Raw genomic sequence first — 17,695 nt, forward strand, 5'->3', positions numbered from 1 at the left:
ACATTGTTGAATGCTTACAGCTTATTAATTATTGATAAGCATATATGTTATATGGCAACTAAAAAATTAAGGCATTAAATTGATATTGGGCGCCAATTGATAGCTATGGCATCGATACTTGGCAGCACTAGTTCACGAACCGTTCGTTCATTTGAGCTGATGCTACGCGCGGCGGCGACAACTCTACGTTCCAGGCAGATGTTCAGGCTGCAACGCGCATATTTATTTATTCTTTATAAAAATAAACTAATATAAGCAAGTGAAAGCAATATGTTAAATAAAAGCAAACACTAAGTAAAACAGTGTAAATCTAGAGCAAGCAACAAATAAACAAAATTGTGAAAATTAATTAATAGCTAATGCGCGCGCGTTTTTGCATGTTGTTGTTGCTGCAGCCGCTGCATCTTTTTATGTAGAAAGTGCCACATTTCAAAAGGTAAATGCAATTTGAAGCTAAATTTAAGTTGCTCAATATAAAATTGTTTAAACATAAAGCACTTTGCGTGCTATTGCATGTATAGGCTTTATTAATAAACCACGCCCAGGGCGTTTGAATTTGCGCGTGCCTGTACCCATCAAGTGTGAAAAAATGTGCCTAAAATTGCCAAAGCTTTAAATTAGATATTTAATGTGTGTGTGCAATTTTCTTTATGCAGCAATTGATGTAAGCTAAGCAATGGCAGCGATTAACACAAATGCAGCGCATAAGATCAACAATAGCTACGACTCGGAGCCTTCCACAGGCAGCGGCGTAAGTGCCACAAGTTGCATCACATTCTTGTGCAAATTAATATTTATTATGCATTTTAACAGTCGTCACTAAGTGAACAGAATGAGGGACACATATCTGACGAGGAGCATATGCAGTTGCCCTATTTGCTGCAGCCCAAACCGGAGATAGTCACTACCCCTGTCCAAGGCAGCCAGGAGACGCCGTTTCGTGGCTTTGGCGATAGCCCCTATGGCCAGCTAAACAAGCAGCTCTACGGCTCGCAATTGAAGCATCTCAAACTGCCTGAAGTGGAGACGCAAGAGAAGCCAGTGCAACGTGAATCGCCGGGCAGAATTGCTTTTCCACGTTTCTATGATAGCGTCATGGAGGAGAACAGCTGCAATGCAGTTGATATGCCAGCTGCAACATCAGTGGCTGCTGCCAACATCACCGAAAGTTTATCGTTCAATGGCAAAATCAAAAGTCTGACGCAGGAGCAGCAGCCTGCAGTGCATGTGGAACAGCCAGCGCCACCAACTCAATTAAGCGAATCATTTATACTCAAAAGAATCAACAACGAGCGCTCACCCGACTTGTTTGCGGAAAGCGATGATGAGGATAACGACGACGAGCAAACCGACAAGGGTCTGTGCACAACACTTGAGGATTTGCCCGAGGCGCTGGAGGAGAGTCAATGTGCCAGCGAGGCAGCGCCAGTGCTAAGCGATAATCGCAACGCGCGCCTTTCACTGCAATCGAGCTTTGTGGATGAACAAACTCAAGACACTAGCTTCAATATCAGCAATGATCCACGCTCGCATTTCCTTGAAAATTGTCGTCGCGAGCGTGAACTCTATCGCCGCATCAGACGCTGTCTGCAAGGAGTGCGGCCACCGCCTTCAGTTACTATGCCCGACATAGATGTTATCAACACTGTGGTGGAGCAAAAGACCAAAGTGCTGAACTTTCTACTGCCAGCGAGCAGTTCAACTGGCATTGAGGACAGCGGCATTTGTGCCACGCCCTCGCTGTTCAAGCCCACGCACAGTCTGAGCGAGGCGCAGAGCATGAGCTGGCGCGATGTGCTCAATGTGCGACACCATGGTCTAAGTTATAATCTAAACAAGGCTGCCGAACAAAACGAATACCTCAGTTTGTCTGTCGTGGAGCGCTATGTGGGCGTAGAGACAGCTACGTCCTATGTGCGCTCTCCCTCCAGCGCCAAGAAGCGCAATATGAGAATGAAGTAAGTATAAACAAAATAATGACAACCTGTTGCTCATGCTTTTATATTTACAGAATGCTCACACAATCGCCCGGCAATCGTCTTAGCCATTTGGCAAAGCGTCGCGCCATCTTTTCGTCCGCCAATTTGGCCACCAACTCTATTAAACTAAACAACTCTATTGGCCCGCAAATACTGCTCGATAAAAAGTAATTTAAACCAAACTATTTATTTAAACTTGGCCTTAATTTTGACATTTTTATATTAGAAAAATACGCAACAAGCGCAAAGCTACGCCCAAACGCAAAACGCCAGGCAGCAAAAAGAAAGGTTAGGACCACCAAATTTATTGTTTTCAATTCTTATTATTATACCATTTATTTATAGCACGCAAGACGCCTTCCTCATCCGCACGCAAGCGTCTGTATCGCAACGATCTCATCAAGCCTGGTCCCTCGCGTGAAACCTCCAAGCGCGCGCTGTTCCAAAGTCCTGCGAAGACGCTGCAGCAGCTGAATCCGACCAAGCCACTCTTTAAGCCCGAGATTGCCAATCGCGTGGAGCGCTCCAAGCGCGCGCTTTTCTCGCCTGACAATGGCAGTCAGCAGAGCTCGGGCATCAATAGCCAGCTAGACACGTTGCTTAAGCGCAAGCGCGAGGATGAGGACGATGCTGTGGACCAACTTGCCAGCCAAAGCAGCAAACTGTTTCGCGCTGGCAGCGCTAGCGGCAGCGGTCTAACGCCACGTGCGCTTAAGATAAAAAGTCAAAGTTTTTGCATTGGAGCTGGTTCCTCCACAACAGCGCTGCTAAAACCGGCAGCGACATTGATTAGTAGCCGACTGAGCCATGGACTGAGCGGCAGCAGCAGCAACTTCGGTGGCAGCAGTGCCACGCCCACGGGTAGCAAGTTGCAGCGCGCACACTCTGAAATGAGCGCCACGCCACAAAGTGCTATGACAGACAATCAGCGCAAGAAGCTGCTCTGGGCGGTGTCACAGGCGCTGCAGGAGAAGAAAATCTCTGCTAAGCATGAGCATTTCCGCCAGCATGCAGCGGATCTGGCGAGGATTGTAAAGCGTATCTTTCAGGAGTTTTATCAAGGACATACGACTAGCAACAGCGAGACTTTGCTGCGGTAGGCCCAACTTAATATATATAATAGTTAGTATATATTTAATTTATTGTTATTTACAGGCTTGCTAAGAAATATGCCTTTAACGTCATAGGCGGCAAGCAGGCGGATGATATTTATCTGCAGGCGCGCAGTCAGGAGTGCGAGAGCAGGCGCCAGTCAAGCACACGCCTCTCGGGCTACATTGGACCCGAGGAGTTTGCGCAACGCAAGCTGCTGCTCTCGCAGAGCAGCACGCTCAGCAAATCTGGTTCCATGCAGAACTTATTTGGCAGCGAGAACTCCATTGACTGCTTTGGCCTCAGTCAAATGAGTCAAACTGCGCTCAACTCCAACTCCAGTTTGATGGAACGCATTTCGGAGCAACTGTTCAACAATCAGCTGCCCATACAGCCCAATCCCACGCTGCAGAACAGCTCTTCCAAGAGCAATCTGGGTGGCTTGGCGCTACGCGAGAATGTGGACTGCGAGCAGCGACGCTCGGCACAGAAGAACTTCACCGGCAAGGATCAGCGCAATATGAGTCCTTACTTTAATGCTGGCAACAGCAATAGCAACGGCTCGGCACGCAAGTTGCTTGCCACTGCCACAGCCACTGCCACTACCACAGCATGTTGTAGCCAAGTTAAGGCCAAGCGCCAAATATCATTTGATAGTTAAATTTTCATCGCGTAAGTTTCAATTTCTCTTACAGATCGGTATTTATTTTTACAAAAGTCTTTTTTTTTTGCTTATTTTTTGGTTGTTTATTTTTGTAGTCTAATTTATATAGAAGACAAACGTACATACGTACCACATACATAGATACATACATGAAAACAAAATGCAATATACGATTTATATATATATATTTCGCTGAAGTGTAAAAGTTGAAAGAAATTAATTGAAAGTCAGACGCAACAATAATGGTTTGTGCTTAACATTCTAAATATATCGATAACAATTAGCAATTACAAATATACAAAAAAAAAAAAAACGAATTATTTTTTTAAGATTGTAAAACACACTGTAAACCCAAAAAACTTAGTAATTAAATAAACTGCCTAATAGTAACCACTACGATTCACATAACGACGCAGCAGAAAGAATGAAACAAAGTGAAACGCCAACGCAACTGCCATCAAACTGACGCAGTCCAGCCAGTAGGTGTAGTCGGCGGTGCGATAGGAGCCCTGCTGCAGCACCTCGGTTCCGTTCTTGAAGCATGGATGAGTTTCATTTGTGGGGCAATCTGCAGCGGAGAAAGCGCATTAGTCAAAAGAAGGAGAAAGTATGGGTCGATATTCAGATTGTTTCGTAAGAAACCATGGTTCTTAAATAAATATGCTAAGGAATTTTAATATCGGGTGAAACTAATTTTGAATTTCATTTCAGACTCATGGTTCTTATAGAAAGAATCTTCCGTAAATTTCCTATTCCAATTTATTAACTTTGTGCCCGACCTATCCTAATGAAGACACTCACCTATTTTATCGATGTCGATCCAAAATTTGTACATGAGCGCTTCGTTGGAGTAAAAGAAAAGCGAAATATACTTGATCAGCGGTATGGAGTCCACATTCATATAGGAGCCACCAAAGATGAGGAACACCAGATCAAATGGAGCGGCACACTCCGAGGCCAATCTGTCATTCTCGAAGAGACTGGAGAGAAACACACCATAGCCCACACCCGCAATGCCGGCCAGACTCAAGAGAAAGCCCATGTACAGGAACAAGAGAAAGCCGCGCGTGTAATAAATGGAAGCGTAGATGACGGAGAGAAAGGCAAAGCTCTTGAAGAAGACCACGGGCACGAAAGAGAGCATCAGGGCAACATAATAGGCGGACAGACTGTAGGTGCCCTCGCCCACTTCGCGGCGTATGATGGGCAGCGCAGCTGGAAATACATAAGCAACACCATAGCTGAAGGTAAAAATGATCTCAGTGCTGAGCATAAAGATGGAGCCGCCCACATCCTGTACAGTGCGCTGCGTCAAGCCTCCAACGCCAGAGTAAAGCAGCGAAAGCGTCACAGAAGTTATCATGAAAAAGCCAAAGCCAATGAGGCCGTCCCGTATATTGCGCAGATCCTCAGTCATGAAACGCAGAACCAGCAGATAGACCTGGTACAGCCAGCGTATCTTTTTGAAATTATCCACATGCTTGAGATAGTCTCCGCCGTAGGTGCGCTCCAGCAACCAGCTGCCGCTATAGAGTCCATCCGTGTCGTGCTCGTACTTGACGCGTAGCAGCTCGCTGGAGGGCGTGGACTTGTCTACCAGCGTCTTCAGATAAAAGTCGGCAGGGTTGCAGTTAAGCGGCAAATGGAAACCCAAGCTGTAAGAAGAAGAGCGTAAGTTGCCTGATAGCTGCAGTTGCTGCTGTTTGCTTACTTGGTAAAGAATTTGGCCGCCTGCTCGGTGCGTCCTTGATAGATAATGCGACCACCATCCATCAGTATTATGTGCGTGAAGAGCTCAAAGATATCCGAGGTGGGTTGATGTATGGAGCAGATGGCCGCCTTCTTATGCCTGCCATTGGCGCTGCTCTGCACCAGCTGCAGCGCGGGCAGCTCCAGCAAACTCTCGTGCGACTTGTCTACAATTTCCATTTCAATGGAGTTGCTGTCGCTGCTGCCTCTGCTACTGCTACTGGGCGTCGTAAAGGAATCCTCGCCATAGACCTGCGTTAGCGAGTGCTTATTGATGCGTCTCCTGGTCACCAGATGCCGCAGCGTCTTGATGACCGAATAAGCACTAAAGCTATCCAAGCCTGTGGTGGGTTCATCGCAAAACAGAAAAATGGGATCTGTAATAAGCTCCTCGGCCAGACTCAGACGCTTGCGCTCGCCTCCCGACAATTGTTGAATTCGCGTATGCGCTGAATCGCGTAGACCCACAGCATGGAGCAGATCCGCCACACGTTGACGCTTCTCGGCGGCGCTTGTGCGTCGATGCATCTTGAAGTGGGACATGAAGTAGAGATGCTCGTGAGCGGTAAAGGTCTTAACATTGATCTCGAACTGCGGCAGAAAGCTGGAAATGCGTGTCATATGATCCCGCTCCATGGCCACGCCGTTTAAAACCACATCGCCGGTTAGGTTACCACGCAGTCGTTGCGAAATCGCTGCCAGCAGCGTGGTTTTGCCCGCGCCCGAGCCACCCAAAATGGCGATGAGGTCGCCGGTCTTGAGGTGACCGCTAACTAAGCAAAACAAAAAATAAATGAAACAGCCGACTGCAATATACACTTTGCCTTGCATACAGTGCTAGTTGGATTGACATCAAGTGCATAATGATTTTATGCGAATTTATATTCAAATAAACTTCTAAAGCAAAATCAGTCTGATTTGCATACAGCTAACTTGCTAGTAGTAGTAGCTTTATATGAAGATTATATAATTAAGACCGGTCAAAATATTTTAATGCAGTAAAATGGAATTTATCGCATACTTTTTTATTCAAAATTAATTCAAATTTAACTATTTCTTATCAAAATAGTAATACAAATATTGGAATATCAAACGAAGAAGCAATTTTTAAATTACAGAACCATTTAAAATACTTTAATGGAGTTTTTCAAATGTTGCCAAATTTAGTTCATCGCATGATGCTATTGTCCCAATTTAATTTAAATTTATCTATTATACTTATTTTTCGTATGCAAAGCCTAACCCTGTTACAACATCTACACAACTCTAGGATACCTTTAGCTAATTTCTAAAGGCAAAGTGTATAAAAATCAAACCAAATTAATTGATTTGTATTCCCACGACTTACCATCGTGTAGTATCTGTAGCTCCCGCTTCTTGCGGCAGCCCTGCCAAAAGCTATAATTGCTCTGCTCCTGGGCGGGCACATAGTAGTTAAGCTGCTTCCATTCCAGGCACAGCCCTTGCTGGCCATTGCTCTCTTTGTGCATGCTGTAGGAGTTCAATGCACGCTGCGATCACACGTGGTATTCCAAATAGACAACGTGACAACTTATTCTCGTCTTAAAAGATTTATCACATATTTTATCTCTTATCTTATCGCTACAAGCGTTTCATTCACCCGCTTTATTTTTCTTTGCTTTCACTTCACAAGTGGGAAACCTTAAATCTGTGCTTTGGCTATAATCACTGGGAAAACTGTCGCGATCCGTAGGCCACAACCATTCAGCGCAACGACAACACGTCAACTGTGTAGTTAGTCTCAGCAGCTGCAATGTTTTCTACCCCCAAGCGAAACCAACCCAGCAGACGATAGACCATGTGGGTAACATTAAACTCTTGACCGCATTTGGGGTTTTACATAAATTTCTGTGTGTTGCGGGCTATGCCAATGTGTAGTGTGCGCTGCTTTATCAGTTAACAATTCCGATGTTGGCTCGGTTAGGCGCGAACTGTGTAGGCGGATTAGACAACTAAGTGTCTTTATTTACTGAAGCATCAACAAATTACAATGTAGTTGAAGGTTAGAAACGCAAACAAAGCCAACTATTTGATAAAGATCTTGATTATGTTTAAGCAAAGATTATAGTATACTACAATTTTTAGTTTTAGGCATTATATCATTACACAAGCCTAGTCGACTATTTAACTGATAAGCAGGCAGCATCAACTGACAATTGGTTGACATAGCGACTGAAAGCTAAGGGACATTGTAACTAAAAGCTTCTCGCTGGCCAATACATAAACCGTAACAGCTTCGAGCCTAAACGTAAAGCTTTAACAAATCAAAATTGTCTTAGAGAAAAGCGCGTAGTAACAAAAATGCGTGGAAAATAATTCTATAACCATAAAGTTACTTTACACATATTTTGAAATTGAATTGACACATTCCTTATCAAGTAAATTAGTTAACATTTGTTAGATTAAAGTCAAAACATTTATATTTCATTTGTACGCAACAGCTTAAAGCCTTAAATTTATTTCTTCATCTTTACTCAATAGTAAATGCTCCTTGTCTTGTGGAATGGAATATGCTCCAGCTCTGCTGCATACTTTCTTCTGTAATCCCACAAATACTGATCGATTAGTATGGCATTCACATTGGACAAGTCCATAGTGGGATGCTCCTGCTTAAGCTTCGCAACAACAGCATCCTTGACCTGTTCTATAATGTAAATAGAAGCACCGCGTATTTCCACTTCCATTTCCTCGCCATTCTGCATGATTCTGTCCGCTTTGAGCTGCTCCAACAGCTCCGGCGTGTACTCCAGGCTGCCAAAGTGCACTAGCACTTGCGGTATACGATAGTCAGCAAACATGGTAATCTTATCAATGTCCCTGAAGTAGCCAAGATCCGTGCCGCGATAACAGGACCATAAATCGCCAATAAGAATCTGCGCACGCTTTAGTATGGACACCTTTTGGCCAGCAAACTCTGCCACATCGCGATAGCATGGAAATTCCTCAACTATTAGATCGAGCAGACCAATAGCCGATTTCTCGGCCGCTCTCACCACATTGTCGAAGCGTCCATGCCATTTCTCCAGCAAACGCTCACCAACTTGTTTGAGAGCCGCCAAGCGCTCTTCCAGCAGTGGCATCTTAGTTTCCGCATCATCTGGACGGAAGATGTGCGCAAGTGTTTCCAAGTCAAGTTGAGAGTAATAACGTGGATTCGTTATGTCCATGCCATCGGCCATAGCGCGATTGATAGCCGCACACATAGCAAAGTAGCCGGTATAACCATTCACCTTGTATTTGGTATAGTTTGCTACAAAAATAAACTGTTAATGCTGCTCGATGCCAATAACTTAATAACTTACTAGGCGTCCAGAAGCAAAAGTTAAGCGTATCCACCACAAATATCCAGTTGGCCGCATACTCATCTGTTGCCTTTGGATGCAGATCGTGCTGCGAAAAGTTTTCGACACTAATCTTCTTACCTATCGAAGCACGTGTTATTAGATTAGAAGATTTCCAATTCTTGTGAAATGCTTACTTATCACGCCATTGACAATCTCCTCAACCAGGCGGTCTATGCCATCGGGCTTTACTTTCAAGTATTTGGCATGGCGTACTATGTGCTCACCAGATTCCCGTGGGTTTAAAGCGGTGCTCATCTTGCTGAATGCTGTGCGATATAGAAACTTTGCCATTACAAAAACAAATAAAGTTAAGACACTTGAAATTTTTTGGCGCGAACAATTGATCCTGGCTAACTAGCATTACTTAAAAAACTAAGGCTGCGTTATAAGTACACATAAATTAAAGTCGTAAAGTATTAAAATAAACTTACTTCTTTTACTTGCTGCGTTGAAATGATTTTAAAAACCGCACGCTTATAGCATTTATAAAAACAACATAAACAAGAATTATCTGCAATAATGCTGTGCGAGTGAAAGATCCGATGTTCGAGTTGTGCCCAGTTGTGTGCGTGATAGAGTATCGATATTGTTCCACCTGTTTAGCTTTGCTGTTGGCCGACCGCCACACACGTGCTTTCAATGTGACCACATTGCATTATATGATTGGCGCTCAATTCAAAAGTTCGCAACATTAATGGTTTAATATCCTACAGCTTTACCCACACCAGCGCCATACCAACAGGTTAAATGTCAACGTCAAGGCATGCGTAGCATTGTTGTAAGCTTCATATCCTTGCTTTATGACACGCGTAATTCCAGTCAAAATATGCAATTAAACAAAAACTTCTTGACTGTAAAAATATTTGCATAACTTGAGCAAACAAATGTCAGAGCGTGCGTCACGTCGCAAGCAAAGACAATGCTCTAAGTTGTTGTTGAACTTGTCATTATAAGCTTACACACACACTGACAGACAACTAACAAAGTTTAGGGTGGGACGGGGATGTGTTTTTGGAGGAGGGTTGTGCTGCTGGTACTTACGCCAAAGTGTAGATTAATAGCTTGGGTGTTGTTGTTGCTGCTGCTGCTGCTGCTGGGGTTGCTCTGGCAGAAATCAGCGCTCGTAAAATTTACGTAAAATTCATTAAGCGCAACAAAAGACAGCGCCAGCGAAAAAACAGGTTGCTGCAACAGCAACAGTGGTTGCGGGTAAAGTATACACCATCATTTAGACAAAGCCTTGCATAGTTGATAAGGCGCGTCCTCTCCTGGCAGCATAGCATGGATGGTTTGTGGCGCTGCCAAAGTGTCTGGCAGCAACAAAAATGTTTTTGCATCATTTTCAAAGGATATGGAACTTTTGTAGCTGCACTCGAGCGCTACAGCGTACATGCCCAAGTCATCATCATCATAATTGTTATTATTCCCATGCCTCAGAGAGCTGCTGCTGCTGCTGCTGCTGTTGGCGCTTGAGTGAAGCTCGCTGCCATATCCTTGCCACTGATTAGCGTCTTGACATTAAGTTTATCCTTTGACTCTCGCCATTGCCAGTTTGGCTTAAAGCATTTTCGTTCTGGACACACTAAGGCTTTAAACTACGGGCCACAGCCTGCATGCGGATAAAATCAGTTAGCAGCGGCAAGGGCAACGACGCATTACAACATGTTGCGGTCAACAGCTGTGCGTATGTGTATGCGTGGGCGTGGTTGTGTGGCTTGTAATGAGTTTTACGCGGTTCTATACCACGACAGGCTTGCCATGACAATTTTCGTTCTATGCGCTCAATTTATAGAGCCGATAAGCTGGCCCTGCGTTTTGGCTCCCTAATGCCGGTAATTAACGTCTTTTGTTAACTGATTTCCATCGTTTGCTATTGTTTGTAATTGTGTGTGCGGTGCTGCGTAAATAAGCTTGTCGCACTTGTATTTACTCTATAAACTTATTTAAGGGTGAGTATTTTTCAATTTGAAATTATTTCCAAAAAAAAGTAGGTGCACACTGCTGCCAGATCGTGAACAGTGTAGTATAAATATAGTTGGTACACACTGCCGCCAGATCGACATCGTAAGTTGAGAATACGGTCACACTGTAAACGTTTACGCGAAAAATCGTTGCTTAGCTTTTTATTGCGCTTAAATCATTGGTTTATAATTTTCTTATGTTTTTTTATATGAGTGTGAGTGTTTTTCTGCCTAAACTAAAGTAAAGTGCTTATTATTTGCTATTTCTTAAGTGTGTGTGTTTTGCTGCTTTAAAATAGTTTTGTGGTAAGTCACTATTTGTATTCTATATTTTTTTTTGTGCAAGCATAATACAACATTTATATGCGTGCATAAGCCAAATGCACTTTGTGTGTGTGCAGTCTGAGCAATTTGTCTAAATCGTAATTGCCATATAAATAAAGAAGCACAACTGACCGCTACTCCTAACCACAATTGTTATTCAAATGCGAGCGAAAGTAATGCAGTCCAAATTGAAACGTACATAAAAACAACTACTATTCAAATTCACCTCAAAATACAGACAAAAAAAAGGGAGGAATAAAACGCTTGCAGGCAAATCGCTTTCATGTCAACCATAAAAATAGCAGACGCATAAAAAATTAATAAGCACCGAGCAAAGGACAAGTCCAGTGCTCAAACGGTAGTAGCCACTAGCCAGATGAACGTTTCGAGAACGACGACGACGACGCATTGCCATTGTTCTTGTCTTGTCTTGTCTAGTTTCGTACCCCGCCCCGCCCCTTCACCCAACAAGCTGCTTTGCATGTCCAGCGTGGTGGAGAGACATCATTAATGCATAATTCAAGCGTTTGGCAGTTTTGTGCTTTCAATATTCAATTTGAATGCACGCCACGCCCACGCAGCAGACCGCCCCCTAAAGCAAAATGGCTCTGTGTGTGTGTATTCTTGCAGTTATTCTACTGTTTTTGGAGAATTTCTACCTTTTTTTTATGCATTGCTACACAGCAAACTATGGGGAATAATTTCCATTTTTGAATAATTAAAGCAATTCAATTTGTTTGCATACGATAAGATAACCCAAAGTGGTGAATTGAATTTATGAGCTGAGATATTTTAACTATATTATATTACAAATTATTTACTTATTTACTATGTACAAATCTCAATTAATTAATGTTCAATTGAAAAAGGAGCTTCAAAGAAGAGAAATTTTTGTCTCACAGTGTATTAAATTTCTGTGTTTTTATGCTTATTTATTTGCTTTGTCTGCCATGGCGCTGATCACTTGTGCCAATGCTCCCGCCACCCCCTAGAGCTCCACCCACTGCTTCGGCTGCGTGCTGTACCTGCTGCATTATTCAAGCGAATCGACTGCCAACAACAATAATAACAACAACTACAGAAAAATGCATGATAAACCATTTTCACTACTACTATGGCCATTGTCTCGAGCATGTCCTTTTGTCGTCCTGAGCTCGTCCTGGTTTATGGCCGCGGGCCAGCAATCAATGGGGTGGCCGCATCGGTTTATTTCATTTTCATTTTCATGTGTATGTTGCATGCGTTAGTTGTTTATTAAATATAAATGATTGTCACTTGCGGTATGTCCGGCAAACTAAACGAAATGTTGACGCTATTTGATGATTGCTTGAATTTTATTGAACAAGCCAAACGCCCAAGGAACAATGTGTGCCTTGCCTTGCCCTTATTGCGATTTCTTGTAACTACAACTACAACTATTGCTGTTGTTGTTGTTGTTGCTCTGCTGCAATTGCTTGCAATTTTGCCACTTGGCACGCCAATTGGACAAGTCATTGCATTAGAAGTAGTTGTTATTGATACGCTGGCCATTTGACCATTTGGCGATGTGGCTCGTCATTACATTGGCCCCTTCACTTTACACTTGCCACATGCCCCACATGCTGCCGCATGACAGGCAGCCGTCAACGCCAACTACACCAAAAGCATTTTTGTGAAATGATTCGCCGGATATTGACCACAAAATGCCATTAAAAAATAATTACGCATTTTAATTGGCATTTAGTTGGCGGCAAAAGCATTAAAAAATCATAGTGCAAGTCCAAGTTCTGTATGCTTGACTGGTATATACCCCAGATTAAATATTGAGCACTCAGGAATGAATAAATTAAATTCGTAGAATTATTTGTTGAATTATCAAAACTGATTTAAAGTAGAGGAAAGTAGTGAGCACATATTTAATTATTAAATTCATTTTAACAATATTAATTATATATCCTTTTCATATATCCTTTTAATGGGTATAGATGCTACATGAAACTGAAGTGTGGCATGCAGCATAAAAATGGCCGTTTAATATTGATGATTTTTATTTATGTTGTAGCTTATACATACGCGCAGCTAACTACAGTGCAGCCTTTTTATAATGAACAGCACAGTGACTTTATCTACAAACCAAAATCTCGTTTAGCTCTTTTGTTTCTAGCTCTATTTAACTATTTCCTAGCCTTGTTAACCAAATGTTGCTTTTCACATAAAAAAACAACAAGCGGCGCTTTCGATAAAATCAAATTTAGCCAAATGAGTAAATAATAATGTTATTATTACCGCACTTTATATACTAAAGATGTACAACTATAGATAGTCATCTTGTATGTGTGTGTGTTAAACCTTTTTTTTAGTTTGTGTGCGTGTTGCGCTTGAACACTTAAAAATCAATTAACAGCTGCACACAGACGATGGCGACTCGTAAAAATTGATTTAGCTTGCATTGAGTAATGAGCTCAATAATTGATAAACCAATGCCCAGCAAAGCGAAAACGATAAACGTAACATTAAACATTCAATATAACCAATGACAGCGCTACGCTGTTTAACAATCAAATGTCAAGCTTCGACTTTTAAATAATAAAAGCGCATGCAAAGCTTGCTCTACTTAGATTCAATCATAGTTAAAATTATAGCATGAAGTCAAAGCTAATAATAAAATATTCGGCTAAATGAAAATGAAATATTTATAAGGAGAAAGATTATGACAGTTAAACAAAGGATTACAGTTTATTTATTTATTGAATTTCGATTATGACCAGTTGTCAACTTAGTACCATTTACTATGTTAACTTTTCACAAGATAAACAAAAGTTAAAGTTAAATTAGAAAATAGTTAAGAAGCTGGCAAAACTTTCTTTGCTTCTTACATCTTTAATAAAATTAATTTGAGCTCAATGGCCATTTTTTTTTAATGTTTTGTCTATCGATATATTGATATATTTTGATAATTCAGTAATCTATTGAAAAAAAGTGTTAGAAAACGATTTTTATTTTATTTTTTTTTATTATTTATATTTATTTTAATATACATTTAGACATTTTTTTAGATAGTGACTGTCTAAATTATTTTTTTAAATATTCTGCACCCTATCTGAAGTTTTTGCTTTTTATTTTTTTGCATTTTTGCAACAAATTTTAAAATAAAATGTATGTTTTGCTTGTTAGTTTCTAATTGGAGCGCATTCAGTTGATTTTTTGCGCAGCTTTGGACATTCCAATTCCTGGAATCAATTACTCATACGACCCATGGGTCTTGCTATGCTATTTGGCATTTGTGCTTTTTACCAAAATTTTTTTAATGTCTGCATTTAAACTCATTAGGCGCGCAGGGAGAAAAAAATAATAACTTTTTGTTATTGTGGCGCAGCAAAAAATTGCAATATTTTGTTAATCTTTTTACGTTGTGTACATGCCACACATGCAAAGTGGCAAGGGGCGTGGCGCGTTGAGTTCATTTTCATGTGCAAAATGTTGCGCATTTTTGTGTGTCATTTGCAACAGCAGCAGCGGCGGCAACAATAACAACAACTTATTAACAATTGACCGCAACAGCAACAACAATAACAACAACAATAACGAAGTGAGCGCTGACGACGACAAACGGAAGCGGAAACGGCAAATAAACGCACGAGCGCTGACGTGAGTGGCAAGGCTTTGCTTCTGCTGCCTCTTGGCTGTGCGTTTGCTGCTGGCATGCAACATGGGGCAAGCTGCATTTATCTGGCGCTGGCGTTGCCTGCCACGCCTCACACGCCATAACATTGCGGTTGATTGTTGCATGTTTGTGTGGTGCGCTTGCAACAAACAACAACAAAAAAAGCAGCAATTTTTTTCGCTGTTGTTGCATTTACAATATTTTTTTGTTTGTTGTTGCGCCATCGGTTGCATGCAGCAGTGCCCAGGATTTCTCTGCTTAATTTGTGGTTTTGCAACAGCAGCAAGGCCAAGCCCCCCAGCAGCAGCAGCAGCAACCCAGCGGCAATTGCCAATTGAGGTTGCCAGTTGGCAGTTGTTGCAAGTTGCAAGTTGCACGAATATTTCCGAGAAAACTCTTAAATATGATTACGGCATATGACATGACATATTTACTGCCTACATATGTTGCAAGTATATATAAGTCAGCTGTTGCTGCAACATCTTGCACTGCGCCTATCTGCTGCCTAAAAATTAAAACGTAAATTGATTTAATTGTTGCACATTACATGTTGCATGCCACAACCATTTGGCAATTACATAGAAAAATGTGAACGCGCCACAGGAAACGCCAGCAATGCTAACTACGGGTTCATGCCCCAACAACAATTGCTGCAAATAATAACAAACTATGCAGCCTGTTGTCCTTTCGCGCTCTCTCTCTCTCTCTCTCGCTCTCTCTCTCTGTTGAGTTCAAATGAAATGCGCCATTTGCAATTGTAGTTTATTTAATACATACCACAATTAGTGTTGCACGCAAACAAAACAGCGCCGAGCGCGAGTCCGCGCGCATTCTCTGGTGGCAGCCAACAATGCTGCATTGTCATGTTGCCACACAATTTGGTGGCACACCAAAAGCTGCAATTCCAATTGCTCCCCTGATGACATAGCCAGAGCTCCACATTCAGCCAATGCTGCCACAACGAGAAATAAATAATACCGTTCAGCCAACGAGTTGTTTTAACTCCGATTTCTTTATTGCTGCCAAATGATATGCCTGAGATACTTGCTTAGTATAAGCACTTAGTATAAGCACTAAGTATAAACACACTGCGCTACTTGCAGCAAAAATTCAAATATTTATTTTCTTGATCGTAGCAATTTCTGTAGCTCTTAATATTTCATTTATAACTTGGGGGAAATAAGTTTTAAAGGACTTTATTTAAGAGATAATCATATAAACATATTTTCAAACATTTTTTTATATAAGGCAAACCATGTTGGGTGGTGGTTTATCTAACGTTAAGCCACTTAGCCCCATAGAGATGATGGTCGTTGAAAACTGAAGGGGTGGATAGAGTTAGGAAGGGTTCATGGGTTGATGAGTTGAAAAGTAATAAAAATTTTAAGCAGACAAATTTAAAAAAATATTTATTGAATTTTAGAATGTAAATTTGATATAAAAAATACTTAAAGCCTTCAAATTATGTCTTGGGCCCATCAAATGTTTCGCAGCTGCTGCAACGCACTTTAGCTTAATTTTAGTAACTTTGACTACGCATTTTAACATATGCAGCTAATCAGCAGCTGACACGCTGCCTCATCCTGCTTAACTAATTACAAAATGGCGCTTGCTTGCTACTTTGAAACTTAACTTATGCCTAGTTTGCATTTCTGTTTGGCTTTTCCTGTTGCCGTTGGAGCGACTTGACAGTTGCTTAACGTTGGCATTGCGATTATTGTCATGAGTTAACTTTATAAGAAGTTTTACAACTACGGATTGACATAAAAGTTGCAATCACTACAAAAGCTGCGAACCCAAGCCCCCAGCCCTCAACCCCCAACTTTGAGCTACAAGTTGTTGCCACGACGTCGCTCTCGTCGTGCTCGTGTCAAAGTTGAGAAGCATCCATGACACTTGGACCTTCATTTAGTTAAGCTGACGTTATTGTTGGCTGCCACTGGCCCCCCCCCACTCTGCCTGTGGTGGCGCCACCCACTGCTCACAACAATGGCAACATAGTCAAACGAGAGCATTATCATCAACAACATGTTGCTGCAACAACTGAATGGCGCACAGATAGCATCAGCAAAGCTTTGTGTGTTGCATGCAACAACAAGAAGAACAAAAACAACGACAACGACAAGTGTTGCAACTTCTTGTTATGCAACAGTGTAAGCTGTGAACTCTTTGAAGCTACTGTAACTTTTTTATGTGCCACACGAACCTGAAACTAATAACAATAATGCGCAACGTTTATTGAAAATGTGTCGTCGAGCTTGCCACTTTGCTTTGGTGGCAACAACGCGCATTTAGTCATAGCTCATAAATATTATTTAACAGTGCGCATAGCACTGAACCGAGCCAAACCGAACGAGCCAGCCAACGGCCAAGTTGGCCCTAAGAATTGCGGCCATAAAGCACTTGCTGCTTAATGAAGCGAACAATTTCCCTTACCACTGCCACTGCCGCTTCAACTTTACTTGACCATTTAGCTGGCCAACAAGTTGTATCCTTTGAGCTTTTATCTGTTGCCTGTAAATCAGAAATTGCAACAACAACAACTATTTGTGGCCAACACGCTGCGTGAAAGTTAACAGTTGGCTTCAACACTTTCCCTTTTCTCCAGTGAGCGAGCGAGCGAGCGAGCGCTTTAAAGCAAAATTAAAGTGCTAAATAAAAAGCAATAAATGTCTGCAAAGTTTCTCCCATGTCAATGCCAACTGAATATGCAAGACAAAGCAAAAAGTTTCGACAGCCAGCAAATTAATACTGTATTAGTTTTTAGTTTTCAAGTTGATGCTTAGCAATATACATATATATTTTTTGCAGTGCATGTCTTGTTGTATAAATCAACGCCCAAACTTTTGCTGAACATAAATTGTTGGGCAAAATGAAATATGCATAGCCCTGGTCTGGTATCATTTTCAATATAAAGT

General features: G+C 41.8%; 3 protein-coding genes across 5 annotated transcripts; 1 reads left to right on the plus strand and 2 right to left on the minus strand.

Moving 5' to 3' along the window:
- Positions 1-264: 264 nt before the first annotated feature.
- Positions 265-4,047, plus strand: LOC108597274. Of its 2 annotated transcripts, XM_017983738.2 has the most exons (8): positions 265-436; positions 657-751; positions 814-1,958; positions 2,012-2,146; positions 2,206-2,267; positions 2,325-3,075; positions 3,135-3,743; positions 3,831-4,047. In XM_017983738.2, the coding sequence occupies exons 2-7, from the start codon at positions 677-679 to the stop codon at positions 3,730-3,732; spliced, it is 2,766 nt and encodes a 921-aa protein (XP_017839227.1). In that variant the 5' UTR covers positions 265-436; positions 657-676; the 3' UTR covers positions 3,733-3,743; positions 3,831-4,047. The 2 variants fall into 2 exon arrangements, with proteins under 2 accessions (XP_017839227.1, XP_017839226.1); XM_017983737.2 differs by lacking the exon at positions 3,831-4,047 and having other exon boundaries at positions 3,135-3,768.
- Positions 4,048-4,054: 7 nt separating this feature from the next.
- On the minus strand, positions 4,055-7,243 carry LOC108597275 (protein brown). Its single transcript, XM_017983739.2, has 4 exons — positions 6,833-7,243; positions 5,447-6,257; positions 4,537-5,390; positions 4,055-4,303 (listed from the first exon to the last, which is right to left on the minus strand). The coding sequence occupies exons 1-4, from the start codon at positions 6,972-6,974 to the stop codon at positions 4,116-4,118; spliced, it is 1,995 nt and encodes a 664-aa protein (XP_017839228.1). The 5' UTR covers positions 6,975-7,243; the 3' UTR covers positions 4,055-4,115.
- Positions 7,244-7,918: 675 nt separating this feature from the next.
- On the minus strand, positions 7,919-9,338 carry LOC108595588 (queuosine salvage protein). Of its 2 annotated transcripts, XM_017980851.2 has the most exons (4): positions 9,281-9,338; positions 8,984-9,115; positions 8,808-8,927; positions 7,919-8,755 (listed from the first exon to the last, which is right to left on the minus strand). In XM_017980851.2, the coding sequence occupies exons 2-4, from the start codon at positions 9,102-9,104 to the stop codon at positions 7,980-7,982; spliced, it is 1,017 nt and encodes a 338-aa protein (XP_017836340.1). In that variant the 5' UTR covers positions 9,105-9,115; positions 9,281-9,338; the 3' UTR covers positions 7,919-7,979. The 2 variants fall into 2 exon arrangements, with proteins under 2 accessions (XP_017836340.1, XP_017836339.1); XM_017980850.1 differs by lacking the exon at positions 9,281-9,338 and having other exon boundaries at positions 8,984-9,202.
- Positions 9,339-17,695: the final 8,357 nt, after the last annotated feature.

This window comes from Drosophila busckii, chromosome 2R (assembly GCF_011750605.1).
Source record: "Drosophila busckii strain San Diego stock center, stock number 13000-0081.31 chromosome 2R, ASM1175060v1, whole genome shotgun sequence".
Lineage (NCBI taxonomy): Eukaryota > Metazoa > Arthropoda > Insecta > Diptera > Drosophilidae > Drosophila > Drosophila busckii.

Excerpts from the sequence above, each read along its gene's own strand:
- LOC108595588 (XM_017980850.1), bottom strand. The coding sequence starts at position 9,140 with ATGGCAAAGTTTCTATATCGCACAGCATTCAGCAAGATGAGCACCGCT. Across the intron at positions 8,928-8,983 it reads GATTGTCAATGGCGTGATAA|GTAAGAAGATTAGTGTCGAA; the intron begins GTAAGCATTTCA and ends GTGCTTCGATAG. Across the intron at positions 8,756-8,807 it reads CTTTTGCTTCTGGACGCCTA|CAAACTATACCAAATACAAG; the intron begins GTAAGTTATTAA and ends TTATTTTTGTAG.
- LOC108597274 (XM_017983738.2), top strand. The coding sequence starts at position 677 with ATGGCAGCGATTAACACAAATGCAGCGCATAAGATCAACAATAGCTAC. Across the intron at positions 1,959-2,011 it reads AAGCGCAATATGAGAATGAA|AATGCTCACACAATCGCCCG; the intron begins GTAAGTATAAAC and ends TTATATTTACAG. Across the intron at positions 2,268-2,324 it reads GCCAGGCAGCAAAAAGAAAG|CACGCAAGACGCCTTCCTCA; the intron begins GTTAGGACCACC and ends ATTTATTTATAG.
- LOC108597275 (XM_017983739.2), bottom strand. The coding sequence starts at position 6,974 with ATGCACAAAGAGAGCAATGGCCAGCAAGGGCTGTGCCTGGAATGGAAG. Across the intron at positions 6,258-6,832 it reads GCTACAGATACTACACGATG|TTAGCGGTCACCTCAAGACC; the intron begins GTAAGTCGTGGG and ends TGTTTTGCTTAG. Across the intron at positions 4,304-4,536 it reads GATCGACATCGATAAAATAG|ATTGCCCCACAAATGAAACT; the intron begins GTGAGTGTCTTC and ends TCTCCGCTGCAG.